Raw genomic sequence first — 21,304 nt, 5'->3', positions numbered from 1 at the left:
TTAGACGTGGAAGGGCCATGTCTAGAGGAGTTTTCAGTGCAACAGGAGAAGAGAAGCGTATAAACAGAACAACCATAAAGGGATATGTGGCCCAGATTCCAGCAGACTGTGCACAGGGTGCCCCAGGGCCACCAGGCAGGGTTGCTTGGCCCAGGCTTGATGCCCTGGGAGGCCTTTTTGGAGGGGATGTGACTGAGCTGAGACAGAAAGATGAATGGGCATCATCAGGTAATGGACAGTGAGAAGAGCATTTCTGTAGTTACAAAGGTACGAAGGAAGGAAACAGCTTGGTACATGCCACTAAACTGTGACATAAGGAGTAGAGAGGAATACGTTTGGAGAGCATCTTCTGTGCCATGTTAGGGAGTTGGGACCCATTTTCCAACTAACAGGGAGTCATCGATATGTTCTAGGCAAGGGAGTGGACTCATCAGATTTGAGTGAAAGAAAGGTCACCCTTTCACTGACACGGTGCAGAGGATGTAGGGGACCACTAGAGAGCAGGGTTAGCACAGAAACAGGAAGCTCAGAAGAGCATTGCAGTCAGTTGTCAGGTGAGCCAGGTGCAGACTGGCACTGAGCAGTGTGAATGGACCTGGATAGGCCAGGGCAGGCTTGGAAATGTTGGGTGGTGAAAGTGGGAGTACTGGTGAGAATTAGCTGCTGGGGTGTGGTGAGTTCAAGAATTTCAGGGCTGAACAAGGGAAAGACGGGACCATGAGGTGGCAGCATTGCTCAACACACTTTATTGGGCAGTACTTGGATAGGACTGCATGAGAGGGGATATCATTTATAGCAGGAGACCTTCCAGAGACAGCAGCATGGAGCCACCACCCACAAAGGAGAGAGGGAATCAGAAAGCGAGGGAATCAACAGGGAGATGGGGAGTGTCTGGGTCGGAGAGCTCCAAAAAGCAACAGTAGTTAAAGGTCTCTTATAGCCACAGGGTGTGTCCTATCTATGTGGAGCAGATAATGGGTGCAGTTTTGCAGAGTGAGCAAAGCAGGCGAGCTCTAAATGGCTAAACATACGCTTAGTTGAGTTATAATTAAAGCAATTGGATGTGCAGGAATTTGTGTTTGCTTCCAGTGGGTGCTCAAATCTAATGGTGCTAGCCTGATGTGAAGACATAAACAATATAGGGACCGATACATCATTAACCCATTTATATAATAGCAAGTGTTTATTAATGCCTACTGTGTGCTCAATATGAGGCTGAGGAGCCTCTGTGTAATTTCCAAAGGAAGCTTACCGATATCATGTTCAGCGGAGACATCACCCTTTATGAAGTGCTCCTTGAGAGTGCCCATTTAGGTAAGGAAGCTCCTTTCTCTTTGCTCTGAAGTGCTTTCAAATCTCTAGGAGCACAGATACATAATCTCATATTATGTAAAGTGTAGCGATGGTAGCCTTCATTATTTGGTTTCTTTACTTGCAACCTGGCCAAGGCAGGTGACATACCTTTCCCATCTAGTTTGACCCAAGGTGTTTCTACAGGATCCTCTGTACAAGGCCTCACTTCTTTCTTCACTCTAGTTTTCTTTCCCACTCCTTTCTTCTGATTCTATTTTCAGCTTCCTTTTCTGCTCTGCATCTTAGGGACCCAATGCCAAAATACTGCCCTCTTGTAGTCCAAACTATTCCATCTTTAGTTTTATACTCTTTCAAGGATGCTACTTGAAATGCTCATTTCCTAAGGACTCTTGATATCATCTGAGTGTTTCCTGAGGGAAGATGCTTTAAGAGATGAATGACTAATTCTCTTAATTGAAGAACAATTCCTTTTCCAAAGAGAAGTATGTTGAGTTTCTAAGTTGGTGGAATGCACGGTAGGGGTCAGAAATAACTCAAAAAATTTCAGAACTTTTTGGCAAAGATGACAATGGCTTTTGAGTCCTTTAAGTTTTAAGAGCTCTCATCTCTACTCGGTTAACTAGATGAGAGGGCTGATACCCTATGGATTGATTTTTCTCTCGAGCATAATGGGCCTCTGTGCTGAGTGCTTGAGAGTCTCTCCCGTTGACTGTGCTGCAATTGCCAGCGCTCGAGTTACAGCTTAAGCAGTATGATTTGGGTAGCTCAGAATTGTGAAATAGTGAAAGTAGGACTAGAGACAATATGCAGACACAAAGTCTTAAATATAGCTCAAAAACCCAACAAGAGAGACACTAAAGGCTTACTTTAGAAGTAATTGCCTGATTTCTTAGTCAGGAACTAAGCCAATACAAATAAAATTGAAACAAGCCTAGAAAAATCAACATGCATGCTTAACTGTATGTATATATACTGAGATTTTTTTCCCCCGCCTCCAAACCAATAGGTCTCTATTGACATAAATAGATCTTCATATGTAGATGAAACTCTTGCAGTGTTTGGGACTACCCAGGATTGGCTTTGGTGGTGTGACGGGGAATTTTCAGCGGCGAAGCCTTTTGCTCTTAAGGTCAGCTGTCTCATGCAATTTACATTTTTTGCCGCCAGGTGGTGACAGAGAGTGATTGCAAAATTCTGGAAGCAGACTGATGGGATCCACCAAAAAACCTTTTGTTTAAGAGCTTTCTTTTGACTAAAATGAGTAAAATCTTGAACAATGAAAAGGAAGCATAATTTAGTAAAAGTATTCAAGAATAAGGAGATCTGGTGTTTCCAGTTCTGACTTGCCCACTTAATGGTTGTGAATTTAGATAACTGTATCGCAATTTTTCTATTTATGGGTAAAATACTGGTATTGGATAATATCTTTGAAGTCTTTGTCTTGAAACAAACATGTGTAATTGCAATTGTTAAGACAGAAAAATTAAAAGAACAAAAGAATAAAAACTTCATACAACAGAAAGGTTGACATTTTGTTAACAACCATCTTACTTCACTTAGAGAGGCTAAGGCCCATTAATTTGTGTGTGTGTGTGTGTGTGTGTGTGTGTGTGTGTGTGTGTGTGTAGTAGTAGGGGAGAAGAAGGAGTGAGAGAAGTCTTTTTAGTTTGTCTTCCTTACCTACTACCTGGCTTAGGCAAGTGAGATGAGAAATCTTTCACACATAGTTTCATGGAAGTTTTTTTCAAGGTCTCACTCTTTCCCTAATTCTAGTGTTCCTTATGCTATATCCAGAAGTCTTAGATATTCCCAGTATTTCTAAATCATTATAGTTTTTTTACTCTAATTGGTATTTTCTATGCTCAGTGACTTTGCTACTGTGTCTTTTATGCAGAAGAAAGAGCTCTAACCTCCTTTGTTTAGGTTATTTATATAACACTTAGCAAAATTTTGTTAGTAAATATCCTATAGGGTTTAGAGTCCACTCTATCTTATCAGAAGTGGGTTAAGGCCAAGTTTAGTTTGGGTTCCCCGAGGATCTCAAGATGTGTTTGGGGATTTGTAAGGTCAAAAATATTTTCATAATAATGCTAAAATGGTATTTGTCTTTTTCACTGCATTGACATTTGCAATGATGGTGTGAAAGCATGGTAGGTAAAACTGCTGGTATCTTAGTATGAATTTAGTTAGTGGCACCAAACTGGACAAGCTGTGGCATCAGGAGTCACTGCTACACACTAGGAGTTTAAAAACAAAACAGTTTCACTTAAGAATGTCCTTCATGAAGCGGAACAAAAAATTAGTTTATCTAATCGCTACCCTTGAGCACACGTCTTTGCTATGACAAATAAGGCACTTCTGCTGCCTACCAATGTTCAGTGGTTGTCTCAAGGAAAGCATTTGTGCATTAGTCTGAGTTGCAAGCTGAACTAGTTGCCTTTATTCACGAAACTATTTTTGTTTTTACTTGAGAGAACAATTCGAAGACAAACTATGGTTATTTAGACTTGGGCATATGGCAAAAATTTTCTCAAAAATGTCATCATGCTCTTGTCATTCAAGAATGTAATTGACAATATTTGTTGCTAATGATAAATATGTGAGCTTTCAATCAAAAATTAGAATTTTGGGAAACTTATATCTGCTACCACGAGCTTGACGGCTTTACCATACCAAAAGACTTTTCTGAAGAGTTTGGTAGTAATATTATCGAATTGATTTTTGGATATTGTACAATGAACTGTGTCAACATTTCAGAAGGTCTGCATAATTTCCTAAATAACCAATGCATGATGTTTTAAAATCATACGTGGATAAAAGATTCATTCAAAGTTTAATACAGACCAGTGGATTTAATATAACAGAATTTAAAAAGTTCATTAAGGGGTGGCCGGTTAGCTCAGCTGGTTAGAGCACGGTGCTCTTAACAACCAAGTTGCCGGTTTGATCTCCACAAGGACCACCATGAGCTGCACCCTCCACAACTAGATTGAAACAAATACGTGACTTGGAGCTGATGGGTCCTGGAAAAACACACTTAAAATAAATAAAAGTTAAAAAAATAAAAGTTCATTGATTATTATGGTTTCATGTTCACGTTGCAATTGAACTTTGAAAAACTGCTATTTGTTGATTTTTGGTGTAATGTCAAAGAATATCCATAATTACCAATACTCCTTTTTTGGAATACATACAAGGTGTGATCAAACAATATGGTACATGTTTAAATTAAGCAGTTCTGGAAGTCCTCTTTCGTGAGTGTCTTAGGTGCGCTGTTGTGGCTGCCTTGATGTCCTGAATAGATTCAAAACGTTAACCTTTCATGGTCATTTTGACTTTGGGTAAGAGCCAGAAGTCAAAAGGTGCCAGATCCAGTGAATAAGGTGGGTGATGACACACCGTAATGTTTTCATTTGACAAAAATTGCTGTACCAGAAGCCATGTGTGACATGGAGCCTTTCCGTGTAATTACAAAATACGGTGACTGCTGCTGCTGAATGCCATCCAACAGAAAGGCAGGGAATCTTCAATACTTGAAGATTAGTAACTTCAAGTTTACTAGTGAAGATTAGTTACTAGTGAAGATTAGTTACTTGAACCTTAGTAACAGTGTGTGACAAGTTTCAACTTGTTCAGTGCAGTCAGTGGGTGTGAGCTACTGTTGAGAGAAGGTGTGTTTTAAAGTTTGCCGTAAATCATCCTCCATTATGACAATGCTCCATCTAACATGTTGTTTCTGGTATACGGCAATTTCTGTCAAATAAAAACATTACAGTGTGTTCTCATCCATCTTATTCACCATATTTAGCACTGTGCGACTTCTGGCTCTTCCCCAAGATCAAAATGATTCAGGACATGGAGGCAGCCATGACAACACAGCTAAAGACACTCACAAAAGAAGACTTCCAGAACTACTTCAGAAAGTGTCAAGAATGATGGGATAAGTATGTTCAAAGTGAGTGGGAGTATTTTGAGGGGGGTTAATGGCAATGTGTCTTGTACTATAATACATTTTTTAAAAATTTAAACATTCACCATAGTTTTTGATCACACTTCGTATTTATGTGAGACCAGATTTTCTTCACAACTAAAATAGTATATCACAACAGATTGAATGCAGAAGTAGGTACTAGAATCCAGTTGACTTCTATGGAGCCAGATATTAAAGAGATATGTGAAACTGTAAAAGAATTATACTCTTCTTACTGTTTTCTTTTTTGTCTTGGAAAGTATGGCTGTTTTTTCATAAAAATTTTAAACAATTAACAAGTTTATTGTTATTTTAAAAATAATTATTAAATAAATATTTACACTTTTATCAGTTTTAATTTTTTTAACATGGTTAATGTTAATAGATATAACTCACATAAGCCAAAGCTCTTTGAGGTCCTTGATAATTTTTAAGAGTATCAAGGGATGCTGACACTGAAATGTTGAGAGCTGCACATCTACAGTATACGTAGACCAGGACTGGATACCTTCCTACAATGAGATGGATTTCATTAAAATTTTATTTTTATAGTGTACTGATGGCTGTAAAACTTTAGCAAGTAACCCTCCCACATTATTCACCAGCCATCTCCCTCCTGAGACTTCTATAACACTTTTTTTATTGACAGTGTAATATAGCTGTACAAATGGACGAATGGTTGTTGTCCCATTCATCCCCTGGCTTCCTGTCCAAGTGCAAGGAGGCAGCTGTCTTTTGTGAGAGCTGGCAGGTGAACCGAGGTTGTGAAAGATCAAATTTCTTATGCATACCCAGTGGCAGATGAAAAGTTCAATAGCTGATAGTGAATTGCTGACAAGAGCAATTGTCTTCAGGCAGGAAAAGAGAACTTGTTTCTGGGTATCTTTTTTCTTTTTCTTTCTTTTTTTTTTTTTTTTTTTTTTTTTTGTCAGTGAGTCTGACAACAGCTGGGCAATGATTTACACCTCCTAAGATGCTGACTTTAAGCTTAAAAATAATTTACATATGCCAGCATTAGAAGTGGAATCTCAAACTGCTGCCAACTTAGACAACCTACAGGAAAATAGAGATCTACATTGTTCAAAAGCTAAGCCTAGGGAGGCTCTGGTTCTCGGCAGCTGTGTAAACAGAACTCAAAACCCTTTGCTTCTCCTCAGTTAGACACTTGGTGCTAAACCATCCCGTGATGATATATGCAGAGATGAAAATGAAGGTGAAAGATCTCATTTTGGGGTTCAAGAAAAGGTGTAAATTTGCCTTTCTTTATGGATGTTTGTGGACATAAGACGTGAGGGAGAGGCAAGGTTAACGGGGAAGGCACGGGAGGTGTGAAACTAATTTTTGTTCTCTTTCCCCCCTTCTCAGTTTCTCTCTCATCTCCCCATTCTTTCCTCTATTGATACGTAGGCCCATGAGCCATTTCTGTGATGGAACACCAAGCGTGACCTCCCTGCAACTAACTTGTTAACTAGAAAAGAAGCTGTTTCTTCAGGTGCCTCTCTGTCCTCTGAGGGAAGTGGGTAAGATAGGGAAGGATGTCTACTTGTGACATCTTGATTTGTAATTTCTGTGTTCAACAGAAAACTCGAGAAGAATTTTATTACTATTACATTAAATGCCTACATTTCACTTTAAAAACAATACTTTTTCTTTGAGTCATACCTTTTTAGCCACATGCCTCCCATTTTATAACCCAATTTAGATTGAGAAGCTCCTTCTATTCTCTCTGAAGTGCCTTAGAATAATCTCTAGGAGCACAGATGGAGCCTTCTTGCTCTGATTGTATTGCTATTAAATCAGTAACATGCGAGTATACCTTTAGTGTATTTTTCACTGTAACATTTTTTAAATGATTGCAGTAAACTTTGATCGATGGCTTTCGTTATTGAATTAGGGTGGAATTAATGATGGGGCAAGAGTTGGCAGGGTGGAAAAAAATAATAATAATAGAAGAAGAAGCAAATTTAGTATATGGGACTCTGCTATGAGGAGAGCTGATCAGGGAATGGAGGCAGCTTGGGGAGACTGAGCCATAATTTTTCCTAAACCAGGGTAGAGTTAAGCTGCAGTGGGTGGGAGAGTACGTTGATGATCAAACAAGGAGGAGACTTACACCCAGAAGTGGGTTTGATTTATCTGCTTGACCCCTTACTATTGTAAATGAAAGAGACCAACTTTTTAGTGTTGGAAGCCAGTGAGGAATACGTAGCAGCAGGTAGCTCTGATTCTTATTTTCTTAAACTGAGGAACCTCAGAATTGTCTTTACAGGGACCTGCGTTAGCCACCAGAAGCTCTATAACTCGTGCTTACCTATGCTTTCCTTCTTGATTTTGTTTTGATATGCGGGGAGACTTAGTGGGTCCGACTGGCAAGCTCCTCTCTTTCCCCCCAAAAAAACCTGTGGAGTTCAGTGCTGACACTACATTTAATGGCACGATTTAAGCCATTTCACTACATGTAAAGGCCCGTTCATTAACTGTAAATGTGTACGTGTCAAACCCTTTATGAGATACTCTTTGGAGATTTCTTCTTATTCTCATAGGGGCTGATTGCAAAGTGTCTGTTTGGACTAGATCCAAGTTATCAATAAGTGGAAGGTCTAACCGTGTGACTCTACTACCTTTAAAAAGTGTTATTGTTATTTGAAACATCACCACTTAATATAATTGTTTAAAAGTTCCCTGGGTGTTTTTGGTGTATATTTTAAAATATTGGCTCTATAGCTAGTAACACCACCTTAAATGACCAACATGTCAGATATGTTTATTGGGTTGTAAGTAGACCTTTGCCCTTTGGAGAAATGTACGCAGGATACACCTTACTTCCCGCTGGTGAATGAAGTTCTTCACAAGAAATTCACAAACAAGTACAGGATGTTCTTATTACACGGTTCGCCCTTAATGATCAGAATGTATAGCTGAAGTCTTGCTATTGATGGGCTGGGAATGGTAGATGAAAGTTGGGGAAATGTGGGGGAGATGGCAACTTAGAGTTTTCTAAGAAGTTTCCACTAGCCGCTTTCAGCATAGAATGACACAACTATCATTTTAACAGTGATTTTTCTGATTGTACATTTGATTTTTGACTGCAGGAAAATGTCAAAACATAACTCAAATTGACCCCAAATTCCAGATGGTTTCTGGAATTCGGTTCCAATTTTCTCTTGCCAGGATTTTTGCCCAACAGTTTGATAACATGTCTTGTATCAGTTCTATGGCTTCTCTTGAAAAAAGGAAATCAGAAGATCTAACTACTTGGGTCCATATTCTTCCATGTCAACCATCAGTTAGTTGGAGCTGGATAGAGCTGCCCTCCTTAGGCGCTGGATTTCTTCTGTGGCTGGCCTCAGTTACTGCTTTGCTCCCTCATGTTACCTGCCTGGCACCTGTAAAGACTGAATTTGTGGCTCAGATTAAAAAGTCCTTTGTATACGAAGACCCTGACTCTAGTCCACAGTCCCTGTGTCCATTCAGCTTCTCATCGCATCTGTATTTTGCATTGATGCATTCTTTCTGCCCAGAAGTCCCGCTGACACCCAAATTGTTTTTGCATCATTTCCTTCTTTGCCTTCTCATCCCAGTTTCACTGCCATCCTCCTTGCTCTCTCAAAGTTGAACTGTTACGAAATCTTCCCTTTTGCCTTCACATCTAACAGCTACCATGAGTTACTTCTTCCTTCGTGACTGTGCTGTCTGCAGTCCACAGTCTCAACGTTCTGTCTCTATGTTCACCCGGTGAAGGTGCAGTCAGTCCAGGTGGGTGTTGGCTCCAGCCTCCCAGCAACTTGCCTTATTTCTAGTTTCTGCTCCCATCTTTTTTGCAGGCAGGAACATAAAGAGGCTTAATTAAGCAACTTCCAAGTTCATTTTCAACTTTCCCTCTTAAAAAGCTGCTGTGATTTCCCGTCACTCATTTTACCAGTTGGAACTCACGTTTCTCTTTTCCCAAGGCTTCACCAGTTGCCCGCACATACCCATTCTTACCGACTCAGGTTGATACTTCCTGACTTGGGTTCAGCCGCATCCCCTGTACTCGGCCTGCTGGTTCCCTCTGCCACGGGTCTTTGCACATCCATAGCTTCCCTTCCTTCGCAAGTTCCTCACCTCATTCGATGTCCACTTCAAATTCCAACTCTTCCTCAAGGCTTACCCTGGCCCACTCCACCAGATCTTGATTATTGTTGTGCTCTGCATTCCCCCTGAACTTGTACAGTGGGATGAGCAGTGTAGTAGTTCAGACACGCTTCAGTTTAGGTTCTGCCGTGTATCAACTATACAGTCTTAGGTCTTGCTGAGCCTTCTTTAGCTGAATTGTAAAAAAAGCATTAATAATAACACTGGTCTCCTTGGGTTGTTGTGATTAAATGTGATAAGAAATGTAAAGTGCCTGGCACTCAGTAATCAATAAGCCAATCAATATCTCAGAGACCTCCCTGCCACCCCACCTGCCCACAGCTAAGTTAGGCACTCCTTGAAGGAGAGAATCTGGTTTTGTTCATCTTTGTGCTCTTGAGCTCTGATGCCTTGTTGAGTGCCTCGCACAGATTAAATATTCAGCAAATATTTGTTCAAAGTGAAGACAGAGTTTGATCATGAATGGCAGATTGATTATTGTGATTATTGTTATTTCACAAATCTTTGCCATCACACCATGAGCACAAATATGTACAGTAGGAACACAGTCCACTTCTCAACTGTGTGTAATCATCAGAAAGTGTGTCTTAGGATGACTGCAGGTTCTTTTTTTGTCTTTTTTAAGGAGGGCACAGCTCTCAGTGGTCCATGAGGGGATTAAACAGGCTACCTTGGTGTTATTAGCACCATGCTCTAACCAACTGAGCTAACAAGCTAACACGCCACCCCCCTGTATGTTCTTGATTACCTTCTAAAGACAATGACAGGAAGTTTGATGACTTTTCATTATTTTGTACTCTTTGGCTCTTTTTTGCATTCTATCACTGTCATCTACCTAGGGATACGTTATATATTCATCATACTTGCATACAAATAATAGGCAAATGAATACTCATGACATTTATGGTTAGTTTTGTTTTTTTGGTTTTTGTAATCTCTATTTTAGGAATTCAGGTTAGAGGAGGTTCTTCATTTCTCAGTGTTACCATTTTCTTAGTTTCCAGATAGGAGCACAAAAGAAACAAATATAATCATTGGTAATTGATGAGAGTCTTCTCCAAACTCATTTGATTTGAAAATATTTCCTGCACCATCACCACCAGCATCGCCATCACCATTAACATTAAAATTAAATCTCAGGTAAATTTTCCAAAGAACTTGCCATGGTGTTTATCTCCTATTCCGCGTGTTCACAAACATCTTTTGCTTTGAAAAGGGAAAGTACCAGGATAAGCAAGAATGCATCCTGTATGCAAATGGAAGTTTTATAGTAATAGGGTTGTATTAGAGATGAAATTAATTGTGACAGTTCAGGAGGAGTTTTACAGAAAAAGAAGATTAACATGTCGGGCTTTCAGTGGTTGTCTTCCCTGATGCATATAATGCTGGGCAAAATGAAATCTCTATGTGCCCAGGTTCGGTGGAGGAATGTTTATTGAGTCCGTGGAAATTTGAGCAGGGCATTTCTCTAAGGGTTTATGACAGCCTATTTTCTTCGCTCAGTGTGGAGATGAATTGATCCATTATCATGTAAATTGGAAGTCATGATGGTGGTTTTTTTTCAGTTCTCTTATGTATTTATTTAGTTTATTTGTCAAGAAACTTTTACAGAAAACGCGTTTCTTATTCTGAAGTTGCTATTATTCCTCAGACCAGAATAGACTATAACATTGTAATTCTTCAAATATTTATATATACATAAAAAGGGAAGAATTTATATAGAGTGAGACCAGATCTAACTTAACTTGTTTCTTTGACATAGGCTAAATAATACAACCTGTTATTGCCCCAAAACTGGATTTCCTTTTTAAAGACTTGCAATGCTAGTACAGAAATGTTATTTTTATATATTCACTTTTTTTTTTATTTACCTCCAAGGAAACCAACATGTCTGACAAAAGTGATTTAAAAGCTGAGCTAGAGCGCAAAAAACAGCGCTTAGCACAGATCAGAGAAGAGAAGAAACGGAAGGAAGAGGAGAGGAAAAAGAAAGAGGTAAGTACTAGGTGTTGGGATGTTGGAGAAGCAAAGGAAAATCACTTAATTCTGAGGGACCAGTTAAGTGGATAAAGAAGACCCTCTAAAAGAATCCATTTATAATGCCTGAATCAAATAAGTGGGTATCTGCATATTCAAAGTCATAAGATCATTGCCATGTGCTATGCACGGGTGAGGCACCACCTAAATGCTGGGGACCATTTGGTCCGGAGGGCCCCAAACCTCAGATTCACCCCAGACCTCAATAGCACCCTGAAAGTGGGCTGTGATGTCTCTATTGTTAGAAATTCTTGAACCTTTTTGAGTCTCAGTTTCCTATCCTTAGTATTGGAAGGGTAACATATTTATTTTGTGAGGTTGTGACGATTAAAAGATTTAATCTTATAAAGCACATAGCAATACCAAAATATAGTTAATATTTAATAAGTGTTAGTCTTAAGAAAACGTTTTAAAAAAACTACTGGCAAGAACATTTTAGGAGAAAAATAGAGAATGATGCCAGTGGATTTCCATGGTTTCTTAAGTGGTATATACAGAGGGTGCCAAAAAAATGTATACACATTTTAAGAAAGGAAAAAAACTGTATTAAAATTGTAATAATATATACCGATAACAAAAATGAATGCAAGTCATGTGTGTACATTTTTTTGGCACCCCCGGTATTTTTCAGGGTAAATAAGAATCCGAGGTCTAGCAAAGGGAAAACTGCATTTCCCTCCTTTGGTGAGAGGGTGGATCATAGTATAGTATACTCTGCTCCATGGTCATAGACATTTAAAGCTAAAGGAGATTTTAGAGACCGTCCATTAAGATCTTTATGTCAACAAAGCAGCTGACACCCAGAGGTGAAATGTAGCTTTTCTGCCTGCGAGACCAGGAATCCGGACTCTCGATTCAATGCCTTGCTGTTGTGTCATGTTTTCTTCTCCTGTCTCAGTCCAACAAATAATTTATTCATCTCCCATTTGTTGTGACAGTATAGAAATAGTCCACATCTTGTACAAAAACCAAATGCCAAAGATATTTTTGAACAGTTTTCCAAGAAGGAAAGTTTGTGTGCTTGATTGTATAGAAATCAGAGCTGCTTCCCTACTCACAGTTTTTCTTTGAGGAAAAAGAGAATGCATTTTGATACATCACAATCTGAGTCAGTGTTATTTCATATCATAAGGCTGGAGGACCAAGGTAACAGATTTATAATCATTATTTTCTGACAAAGTAAAACATAATTGCAGTTGCATTTTAGCCTTCTGCCATCTTATGTCTCTCCATTCCATTACACTATGATTGATACCATAGTTTATTTGTCCTTGCCAGGGAGTATAATCTTTTTCCTTTGCAGATCTTTGCTGTTATAGATGCATTCTTTGAATGAAGTGGAGGTGAGAATTGACAAGGAACGGGCATTCATTTCCATGCAAAGCCAAAAAAAGCATTAAGTTATTATGCTTCTTTTCCTTCAAATGTCAACACTTACTGTAATTTTAAAGCACCTGTTATCCTTTACTAATAACCAGTTTTCTTTTAAACTGACATTCTAATATCCAACTTGAATTTCATAGAATTACCACAAAATGCGATGTGATACGGGAAATCTGGTTCCAAATTATGCTGTCTGCTTCATCTTTGTTATTTTACACATTTGGAGGGACATTACAGGCAAACAAGACTGATGGAAACGGGCCACCCTTTTTGTTTTTCACACCAAGCAGCCTGATGGAGATTTGGTTTGTTACACAGCAGACAGAGCCCTGGGAGATCGGGGGTGGCAGATGGTGGGAGTGTGTGGCACACCCGGATTGTAGGCGTTCCTGGAATTAAAGTCACACGGTCTTGGTTTCCTCATTTCTAAACTTAAGCCTGTGATATCGTGGCCTGGCTCCATGGACTCCCATGGCGGTACAGAATCATCGTCTCCCACCTCAGAGTTTTTAATTTGAAAGATCCAAAGGGGGCCAGATTTGGGGAGCCACTGGACCACGTTATCTTAAGGTCTGCCCTGCTTAAATCCTGTCCCTCCGCAACTCATCCCTACAAAGCAGACACCTGGGGTCCTTCTTTCACCACCCCCCTTCCCCAACTTACAGTGGTCGTCAAATCCTGGACAGATACAAGACTCTCTTTCTCCCCCGCTTCCCTTCTTTGTAAAATCCACATTCCAGCCACACTCAGCTACTTCCATGTCACTCATGAGCCCTGCTCCGTCTGGACAGGGAGTTCGTGAATATTCTCTTCCCTCTGCTTTTACTCTTCTTCTACTTCTCCCTATTATCCATCACCTGGCTGTTCACTACGTGTCTTTCAGTTCTCATTTCAAATGTCACATCCTCCAGAAAGCCTTCTCTGATACCTGTCTGCATCCATAACTAAGGTAGTCCTGTACCCTGTCCTTGACCGTATCACACCATTTAGCACAAAGCATCGTATTTGCCTCCTCACTTGAGTCTGTGCAAGCTTTTGAGGACAGGCTGGATGTTTCTCACCATTGAGTCAATGTTCGTGCAGATCCTGCCACTATAGTAGGCTTTCAGTCAAAGATTATAGAATGAATGAATGAGTGAATAAATGAATACATAAGCTAATTAGGGCAGATCTGAGATGCTGGTCACTGACATCCTTCCCACACAGCAGGAATTCTTTCTACAAATTTCCTTGGAAGCTTCTGATCCTGGGTCTATGGGATGCTCCAGTCAACTGGCCACTGTCATTGACTCCTGAGTTTCAGATTTTCTAGTTTTTAATGTTGTTTATAGAGAGTTAGAAATAGCCTTAGGCTTATAGGTTTGATTTTTTAACTTTATTTAGGCTTGTATTGTAAATAAAACAAATTTAGAATAAAAAGGAAACAAAATGCTCTTTAATGCTAATCTGAGTAACAAGTTTTGCCATGACTGAAAACTAGTGTGAATTAGGACCACCCAGGTTGATTGTCTCCACAGAATCCAGAAAACTGTGTACATGTCTAAAATTACCACTCTCTGCTCCTTTGGATGTCAACTGCTTTCTTGGTTGTGGTATTATGGATGAAATCTGATTTTAAAATAAATACAGTGGCCACCATTTGAGACACAGACCCAATTGCATGAAAAATTGGCTTTCATACAACGAGGTGTATTTAATGGGGCCACCCTGAAGTTTCGTCCTGCCCTTGGCCTTCTGCCGAATTGCTGCAAGGTACGATGGCCGGAGGTTTACTGGCCTGTCCTCACTTGTTCCTCTAATAACCACACAGCTGTCTTTGGAAGAGTGACTGATAATTCTCCTTTGATCATTTTTCTTTCTTCGATTATCCTCTGTGGGTCTCAGCTATGATTACTCTTCACAAGCAGAAATATCATTTGCTAAGGAAGACATCTTTAGCATACTTTTAATTACTAGTACTGAGAAATCACTCCTTATTGAGTCATTAAAATATATCAGGATTCCGTAGTATTTACATGGAATAAATTGAAAGTTTCACAATTAGGGCACTGGGTATAACTAACTGTCTTGGATAAAGTAGCACCGTTTAGTTTAAGGTGCCAGTTGGTAACAGGAACTGCCTTTATTTCCAGTAAACTCCAGTTACCTAATTTTGCATTTTTCATGGTCAATTTGAGCGTTGATACCTTTCCTAAGCTTCTGTTACATTTAGATGGACCTTATTAATTGTATGTCATTATATTGCCTGTTTCCTTAAGGATTAAAAAAAGGTGAAAGGCAGGGAATCAGATGTAGAGGTCCCTTGTATTGTGACAGTGAAATTTTGGAGCTGGAGTTCAGGTGTTCTTTTTTTGCACCAAGTATGCTTATGCATGTTCACATGTGATTTATCCTTTGGTATGTTTCTTGAATGCTTAATGATTAAAGTTAGAATAAAAAAACAAAAAACGAAACCAGATTCTTTGCCTTTCTGCATAGGACATGCATGACAGAAAGTTGTAGGTAATATGCCCTAAGTTTATTCAAAAGGAAAAGATTAGGCAGATCTTTTTCTGTTGTTCACTCTATATAAGTTGCTTTAGAACTTCTCAGTTTCATTACCAATGGCATTCTTTTCCTTCAGTAAACTTATTGAAAGAATGAGGGAAGGTTAAATTTTTCTTTCTTTTTTTTTGATCCTAGAATATAGAAATGGCTCTGAGCATGGAGTCACTGGAAGTTTAGATGACACCTTCTAACAGTGATTCTCTAAAGAGGCTTTCTGAATGAGGTACTTCAGAAATTGGCCTGAATGCTGTATCATTCTAAGGTTCTATAGCTGTTCAATAGCATTTACCAAAGGCAGACATTCATTCAACACTTTTTTAAATTGAGCATCTACTATGTGTCTGGCCCTGATCTGGATGTGAGGATATCGTGGTGAACAAAATAAACACGTATCTGCTCTCAGTAAAGCTGATAGTTCAGCTATGGCTTAATTCTTCACCGTAAAACCAAACTATCCCATTTTGGCCTCCTAAGATGAATTTTGCTTACCTCTGTTTTTTTCGTATGTGTTTTAGTAGCTACTATGGTAATTCCCTTTTCCTTCATTTCCCCGCTTTTCCTTCCATTCTTCTTTTTAACTTCGTGATATGTGAACATTGATATAGACCCTCCCTCTGCGAGCTCCCTTTTCTCACTTAGTTCTGTCTTTGCCTTTGTTGTACGCATAAACTTTGGAACTTGCTTCAGTAGTTTAAATGTTAAAAGTGGGGAAAAATGTGAACTGTGACATCTTCATGGATAGAGATTAAACTGCCGTTTCAGAATTCTGGGTTACACGAAAGTGCCTGCGTTCCTCTAGTACTCTCATTAGCCCTTACCGGCCCCCATCTTGGCCGTTTTCCCTCTATTGACATTTAGACTTCAAAGATACGAGTGCATTTTAAGCCCGAGGCAAATGATAACAGAATTGTTGAGCTCAGCACTATGTACAAAGATGCATTTTGCTTATAATCAGGGTGTAGATTACCATCTGGGAGTAAGTAAAAGTTGTATGAGCTCTTTCTGCATTTGATGCCAAGACCTACGAGTAAATGATGCTTCACTGCTTTGCAATGTACTCTGCACTCCGGAAGGAGGTCATGTGCCTGTAAGGGTGCCCAGCTTGCCCCAGAGGACAAAGGTGTTTCTGATAACTGGATAATTGGGTTTTGACAAGCTTTAAGACAGCTTCACTTATGACAAAGCTTTGTCTTGAGATAGCTACATATCAGATAGGATGTTCTGTGTTTCAGACCTGGGGCAAATGCCTAGTCTTAAGAAGTAACTGTATTATGAAAAAGGAAAAAAAAGACTTGGATATTTAATTCCCCCAGAATCCCACCACTGACCTTCTTTAATCTGTATTTTGTCTTGTTACTATCCTGTAAAAGCACTAACTGGGCATAGGATCTCACTATAAGAAAGAGGCTTCCACAAGTTTTTTAGACGGAATTTGGGAAAGGAAGTTCTCCTAAATGATTTTTTGTTCCCTATTTTTCTACGTGTGAATTTTCTCTTTTGAGTTAATATGTATAATGGAAGCCTTTGAAAGTCATAATTAAGTAACAAGACTTACATCAATATTGTTTATGTGCCTTAATGAACATTTTAACCTGGTTTATTTTAAACAGTAGTAAACTTAGATTACTGATACAAATAGTGTATTTTACACTTACAGATTTTCATGACTAATTTTGCTTTTTAGCCAGATCCAAATAATTCCCTGTTTGTATAATCCCAAACATGCGGCGCAAATATTACAAACACACCCTCATCAAGAACTGATAGTATGTTTTCCCAGAAGGGACAAAGAGGTCTAAAAAAGCAGGCAGAATTTTTAAAAACTTTACATCCTAGTTAGAAAAAATATTTTGCTTTTGATGGTTTCTTTCAGGACCGGTGAGAGAAACTTTTATGCCATGTGATAGAGACAGGAAAAAGCGTTCAACCAAAGAGAAAGCATTGGGTTGGTAATTATTAAATGGAGCAGTTACAGTGTTTTTTCATCGTTTATACACATGATTAGATCTATTTAGGGCTCTGGCCTGGTCTTCACAGCCATGCATTTACCATTTCCAGTTTCAGCCAGCAAAAGCATACATGTAGTTCTGTCGTTAACTTTTCTTGCTGGCATCTACCTTTTAAAGGCTGACATGCAGCAGAAGAAAGAACCTGTTCAGGACGACTCTGATTTGGATCGCAAACGGCGAGAGACGGAGGCCCTGCTGCAAAGCATTGGTATATCGCCGGAGCCCCCTTTAGGTACTTAAAAATTCTTGTGTTACTATTTCCATGGGCTATACCATGTCCCGTGTTTACTATTCTTTTACGTCTTTTTCAATTTCATTTTTAAAGAAATTCTGTGGCTTAGGGTCCAGTCATATTTGTTTTTGGAATCAAGAGACTGGTAGGATATGTAGAGTTGTTAGCAGTTTGCTGCTTATTGACTGATTATATGGACAACTGTCTCCACTGTATTACTATTAGGTTACTTTATACTTGTTAAACGAGTTGCCACATGGTAAATACAAGAAATCTTGGAATTTTTTCCCTAAATTATTCTTCATTTCCATTGCTGAATTCCAACTTCTCTCTGCCAACCTAAATACTGTGACTCTGGTTATGAATTTCATAATTGAATGCTGAGTGGAAAATTTGAAGGAAAACTTAACATGCTAACAGATTAGCAGCTAATTAACGAGTTTAAATTCATTTGACTCTATTGTATATCTTGGTTTCATTGCTAATTGGCATTTTTATTGCAGTACCCGTCCTCCAACTCATTTATTCTTAGTTAATTGTCCATGATCTTATTTTATCAGTAGGATTTGGATGTTGAATTATGTTTTATTTGTTTTGACGGCACCTGTACATATTGTGTTTGTTTATTCTGTCACTTTACTGTGTATCTCTCATGTGATAAGTTATTTTATTTTTCTTTATCTGTTTGCTTTCCTTACATTTCAAAGTAATCTTAGGGTGTCTGTAAAACTGACATCTAATATAGTTTTAAGAACTGTTAAAATAATACATATAAATAAATACAATACCAGGTCTTCTAAAAATGATTTGTTTTCTTTTAATTCTATCATTGGCTTTTATATTAAAACAAGTTTTCCATAGTATTTCCATAGTTACTTAAACTAATAACAAAAATTATCCATGTATACCAAAATTACAAGTATTTATATCAATGTAAATAAGAAAAAGAATGATATCCAGTAAGCCTACAAATTATTAAGTATTGTTGGATATAATTTAATATGTACACACAAGCTAAAACACCATAAAAAAGCATTTTATACTCAACCACAATTTGTAGTAGGTAAAATCATATATCTAACAATTATAATTATATAATAAGCTGCAAAAAGATGTTGATTATATATTGTTTAGCTTTGTGGTGTGGAAGATATAACCTATAGGATATTTGATTGATGGACCTTCTTTGAGGAGGTTGACAAACTTTTTTGTACTTAATTGACATGTGATATAAATTAGACACTTTGCAATCAATTACATTTTTGCCACAAAATAGCCTTAGGAGTTCTGTTGCAATGTGAATGCTGGTTAAACACAATAGTAGTATGTCCTATTCTCCTCTACCATACCCAAAACCAGCAATTGAACTTTAAGAACAAAACAGTTAAATATCCCTAAATGATGACCAAATTCTGAAATATTCCTGTATCCCTACCAGTAGGCCCTGGCAAGGGTGGACCCCATTTTCAGTTTTTATTCATCTCTGACGTACCCTCTGACTTAGTGCAGAGGATAATCGGTGAATTAATTGTGAGACCACATGAAAATTCCTAGTTTTTTGACAGATCTGCCATTGTGTTATAGGATTTAGACAAAATAGTTAAACCCTTTACCCTGTTGAATAAATAAAAGGAAATTGCACATGATTGAAACCAAATGGGAATCTACAATCATGTATTGAAGTTTCTTTCTGCCCATATGGCTTCTTTAGCATGTGTGATATTGAGAACCCGTTGAATTCATCTGGCCTGGAGCCATGTTGGCTATTGGGTGCAGCTTCTATCGGAAGGACGTTTGGCTTGTATCTGAAGGATATAGAAAAAAATACTTTTTCTTTTTCTTTAGCTTTCTTCTTTTATTATCCTTGCTCTCCAATATTCAGCTCGCACTGACCTCAATCTTTCAACTTGTTTCTCCTGTCCTCAGAGTGACAGTTTACTTATGTGCACAAGGCAATGTCTTCTAGAGCTGCCAGAGGCAAGGAACACAAGTCCCAACACAGTAAACAGCACAATGGGATGTAACTAATAATTAAATGTAAAAATAAAGCATCCTGGCATTTTTCCTTTGTTTTGAAAGAGGATTTTAAATATAGGTTCAACATTTACCCTCACCCTATCTGTCATTTAGTCTCTCATAGCAAATATAGTTTGTAATCCATGGACAATAGATTTCCCTCCAAATGCAGACATACAGTAGACTTTTCAGACTCCTCTTAACCATTTAAATTATCCAGAATCACTTGTTTCATAATCTTTTAAAGTTTTATAGACACTCCATTTTCTTTTTTAATAGGTCACATCTATACTAACAAAATAAAGTGGAGAATTAGAATTAACTGGATAGTTCATACCAGAGAAATCTTTGACTCGAATTATCTGGATAACTATATTGATCCTCCATTTTACTTCATTAAGCTGGACATGGCCCTAGAATCCCTAAGTTAATTCTGTCAAAATTCATTTCAAATTTTAATTTCCAAAATATAAAAAAATTCACTTGACTTTCTTCCTTTTCTTTCCTTTTTTTTTTTTTGTTTGTTTGTTTTTTCTTATCCATCTCAATCTCTCCTGGCCATACAACCACTTTAATTTGGGCCCATTGTTTTAATTTGTCTGACACTGCTCTTCCCAGTGCAGTCGCTACATTTTTTAACATGGGATACCTGTTATTTTCATTATTTAGTCCCAACCCCTATGTCTCCCTCCTCGAAATCAGTGAGCACTCCCAGTGAAGCTGGAAGCCAAGACTCAGGTGACCTGGGACCATTAACAAGGTAAGAATTGTCCCTTTACAAAGGACATGGTGGGATGGCAATAATACCTCCCTCCTCCCCCCAAAAAAGACCTAAAAACCTTACAACTTCATTGTACACTGTAAAATGTGCATGCATCTGCCTGTATACTCAGTCATTTTCTGCTTAAATTTATGATGGTTTGCTATTTTAGTGGTATAGCAATGATTTTGAACACTAGAAATGATAAACTTACATATTATCCTTCCTTGAGTGGGCTAATTTAGCACGTGTCTTGTTTAACAAACACAAACATATCCATTAGCTTAGGCCTAAAAGAAAGCAGGAAAGGACCAAAGACAAATGGAATATATATCCAGCTTCTCATTATTCTGCTTTGGTTTTGTTTCCATGAGAATCTTTGTGACTCAAACACAGATGTTCTAACCCTAAATTTAATTTTTTCAGTGTCTTTTTGTTAGCTTAATAGAATTGACTAATTTGTCCAAAAACTGCTTTATTATTATTACTGATTCTCAAGATCATCAAGGTTGACAGCTCTGTTTTGTGACTCAGTTGCCAAATTTTCATTACACTATGACGACTCAAAGATTATGTAACTTTGGAAGGCGGATATAGACATTTTCTAATTTGATCCCTGAAGGGGTATCCAAAAGGAAAAGATGTGAAGAGGGAAAGGAGAAGACTCACTAATATGCATGGAGTCGTGGTAACTTTCTTAATTCAGCTCTGCCTTCACCAGGATTCCCACATGCAGGTGCACATAGGCAGGTGATACAAATGAGTAGGGTGTGGGGGCCTGTGGCAGTTGGTCAGCAAGCACCTTATTTATAAAGGCCCGATGGTCTCCTCACAGCTCAGGCGGTTCAGCTCATGTGGGAATACAGACCCACTTTTCCCACATTTTTCAGTTTTTCACGAGA

The 21,304-nt window shown here is 38.4% G+C and overlaps 1 protein-coding gene across 9 annotated transcripts in view; it reads left to right on the top strand.

Moving 5' to 3' along the window:
* Positions 1–21,304, top strand: part of DYNC1I1 (dynein cytoplasmic 1 intermediate chain 1) — a 295,576-nt gene that overhangs the window by 20,393 nt on the left and 253,879 nt on the right. For 4 of the 9 annotated variants that reach the window (XM_033088732.1, XM_033088736.1, XM_033088735.1 and 1 more), the window contains exons 2-4: positions 11,297–11,413; positions 17,512–17,626; positions 20,312–20,402. In XM_033088732.1, the coding sequence (XP_032944623.1) occupies positions 11,306–11,413; positions 17,512–17,626; positions 20,312–20,402 (314 nt within the window). In that variant the 5' untranslated portion in view covers positions 11,297–11,305. Of the gene's footprint in view, positions 1–10,415; positions 10,559–11,296; positions 11,414–17,511; positions 17,627–20,260; positions 20,403–21,304 lie in introns of all 9 variants that reach the window. The other 5 variants (XM_033088734.1, XM_033088729.1, XM_033088733.1 and 2 more) reach the window with 2 other exon arrangements.

Source organism: Rhinolophus ferrumequinum, chromosome 20 (assembly GCF_004115265.2).
Source record: "Rhinolophus ferrumequinum isolate MPI-CBG mRhiFer1 chromosome 20, mRhiFer1_v1.p, whole genome shotgun sequence".
Lineage (NCBI taxonomy): Eukaryota > Metazoa > Chordata > Mammalia > Chiroptera > Rhinolophidae > Rhinolophus > Rhinolophus ferrumequinum.
Note: the sequence above shows the minus strand (reverse complement) of the source record. Positions and strands in the feature narration are given on the sequence as shown.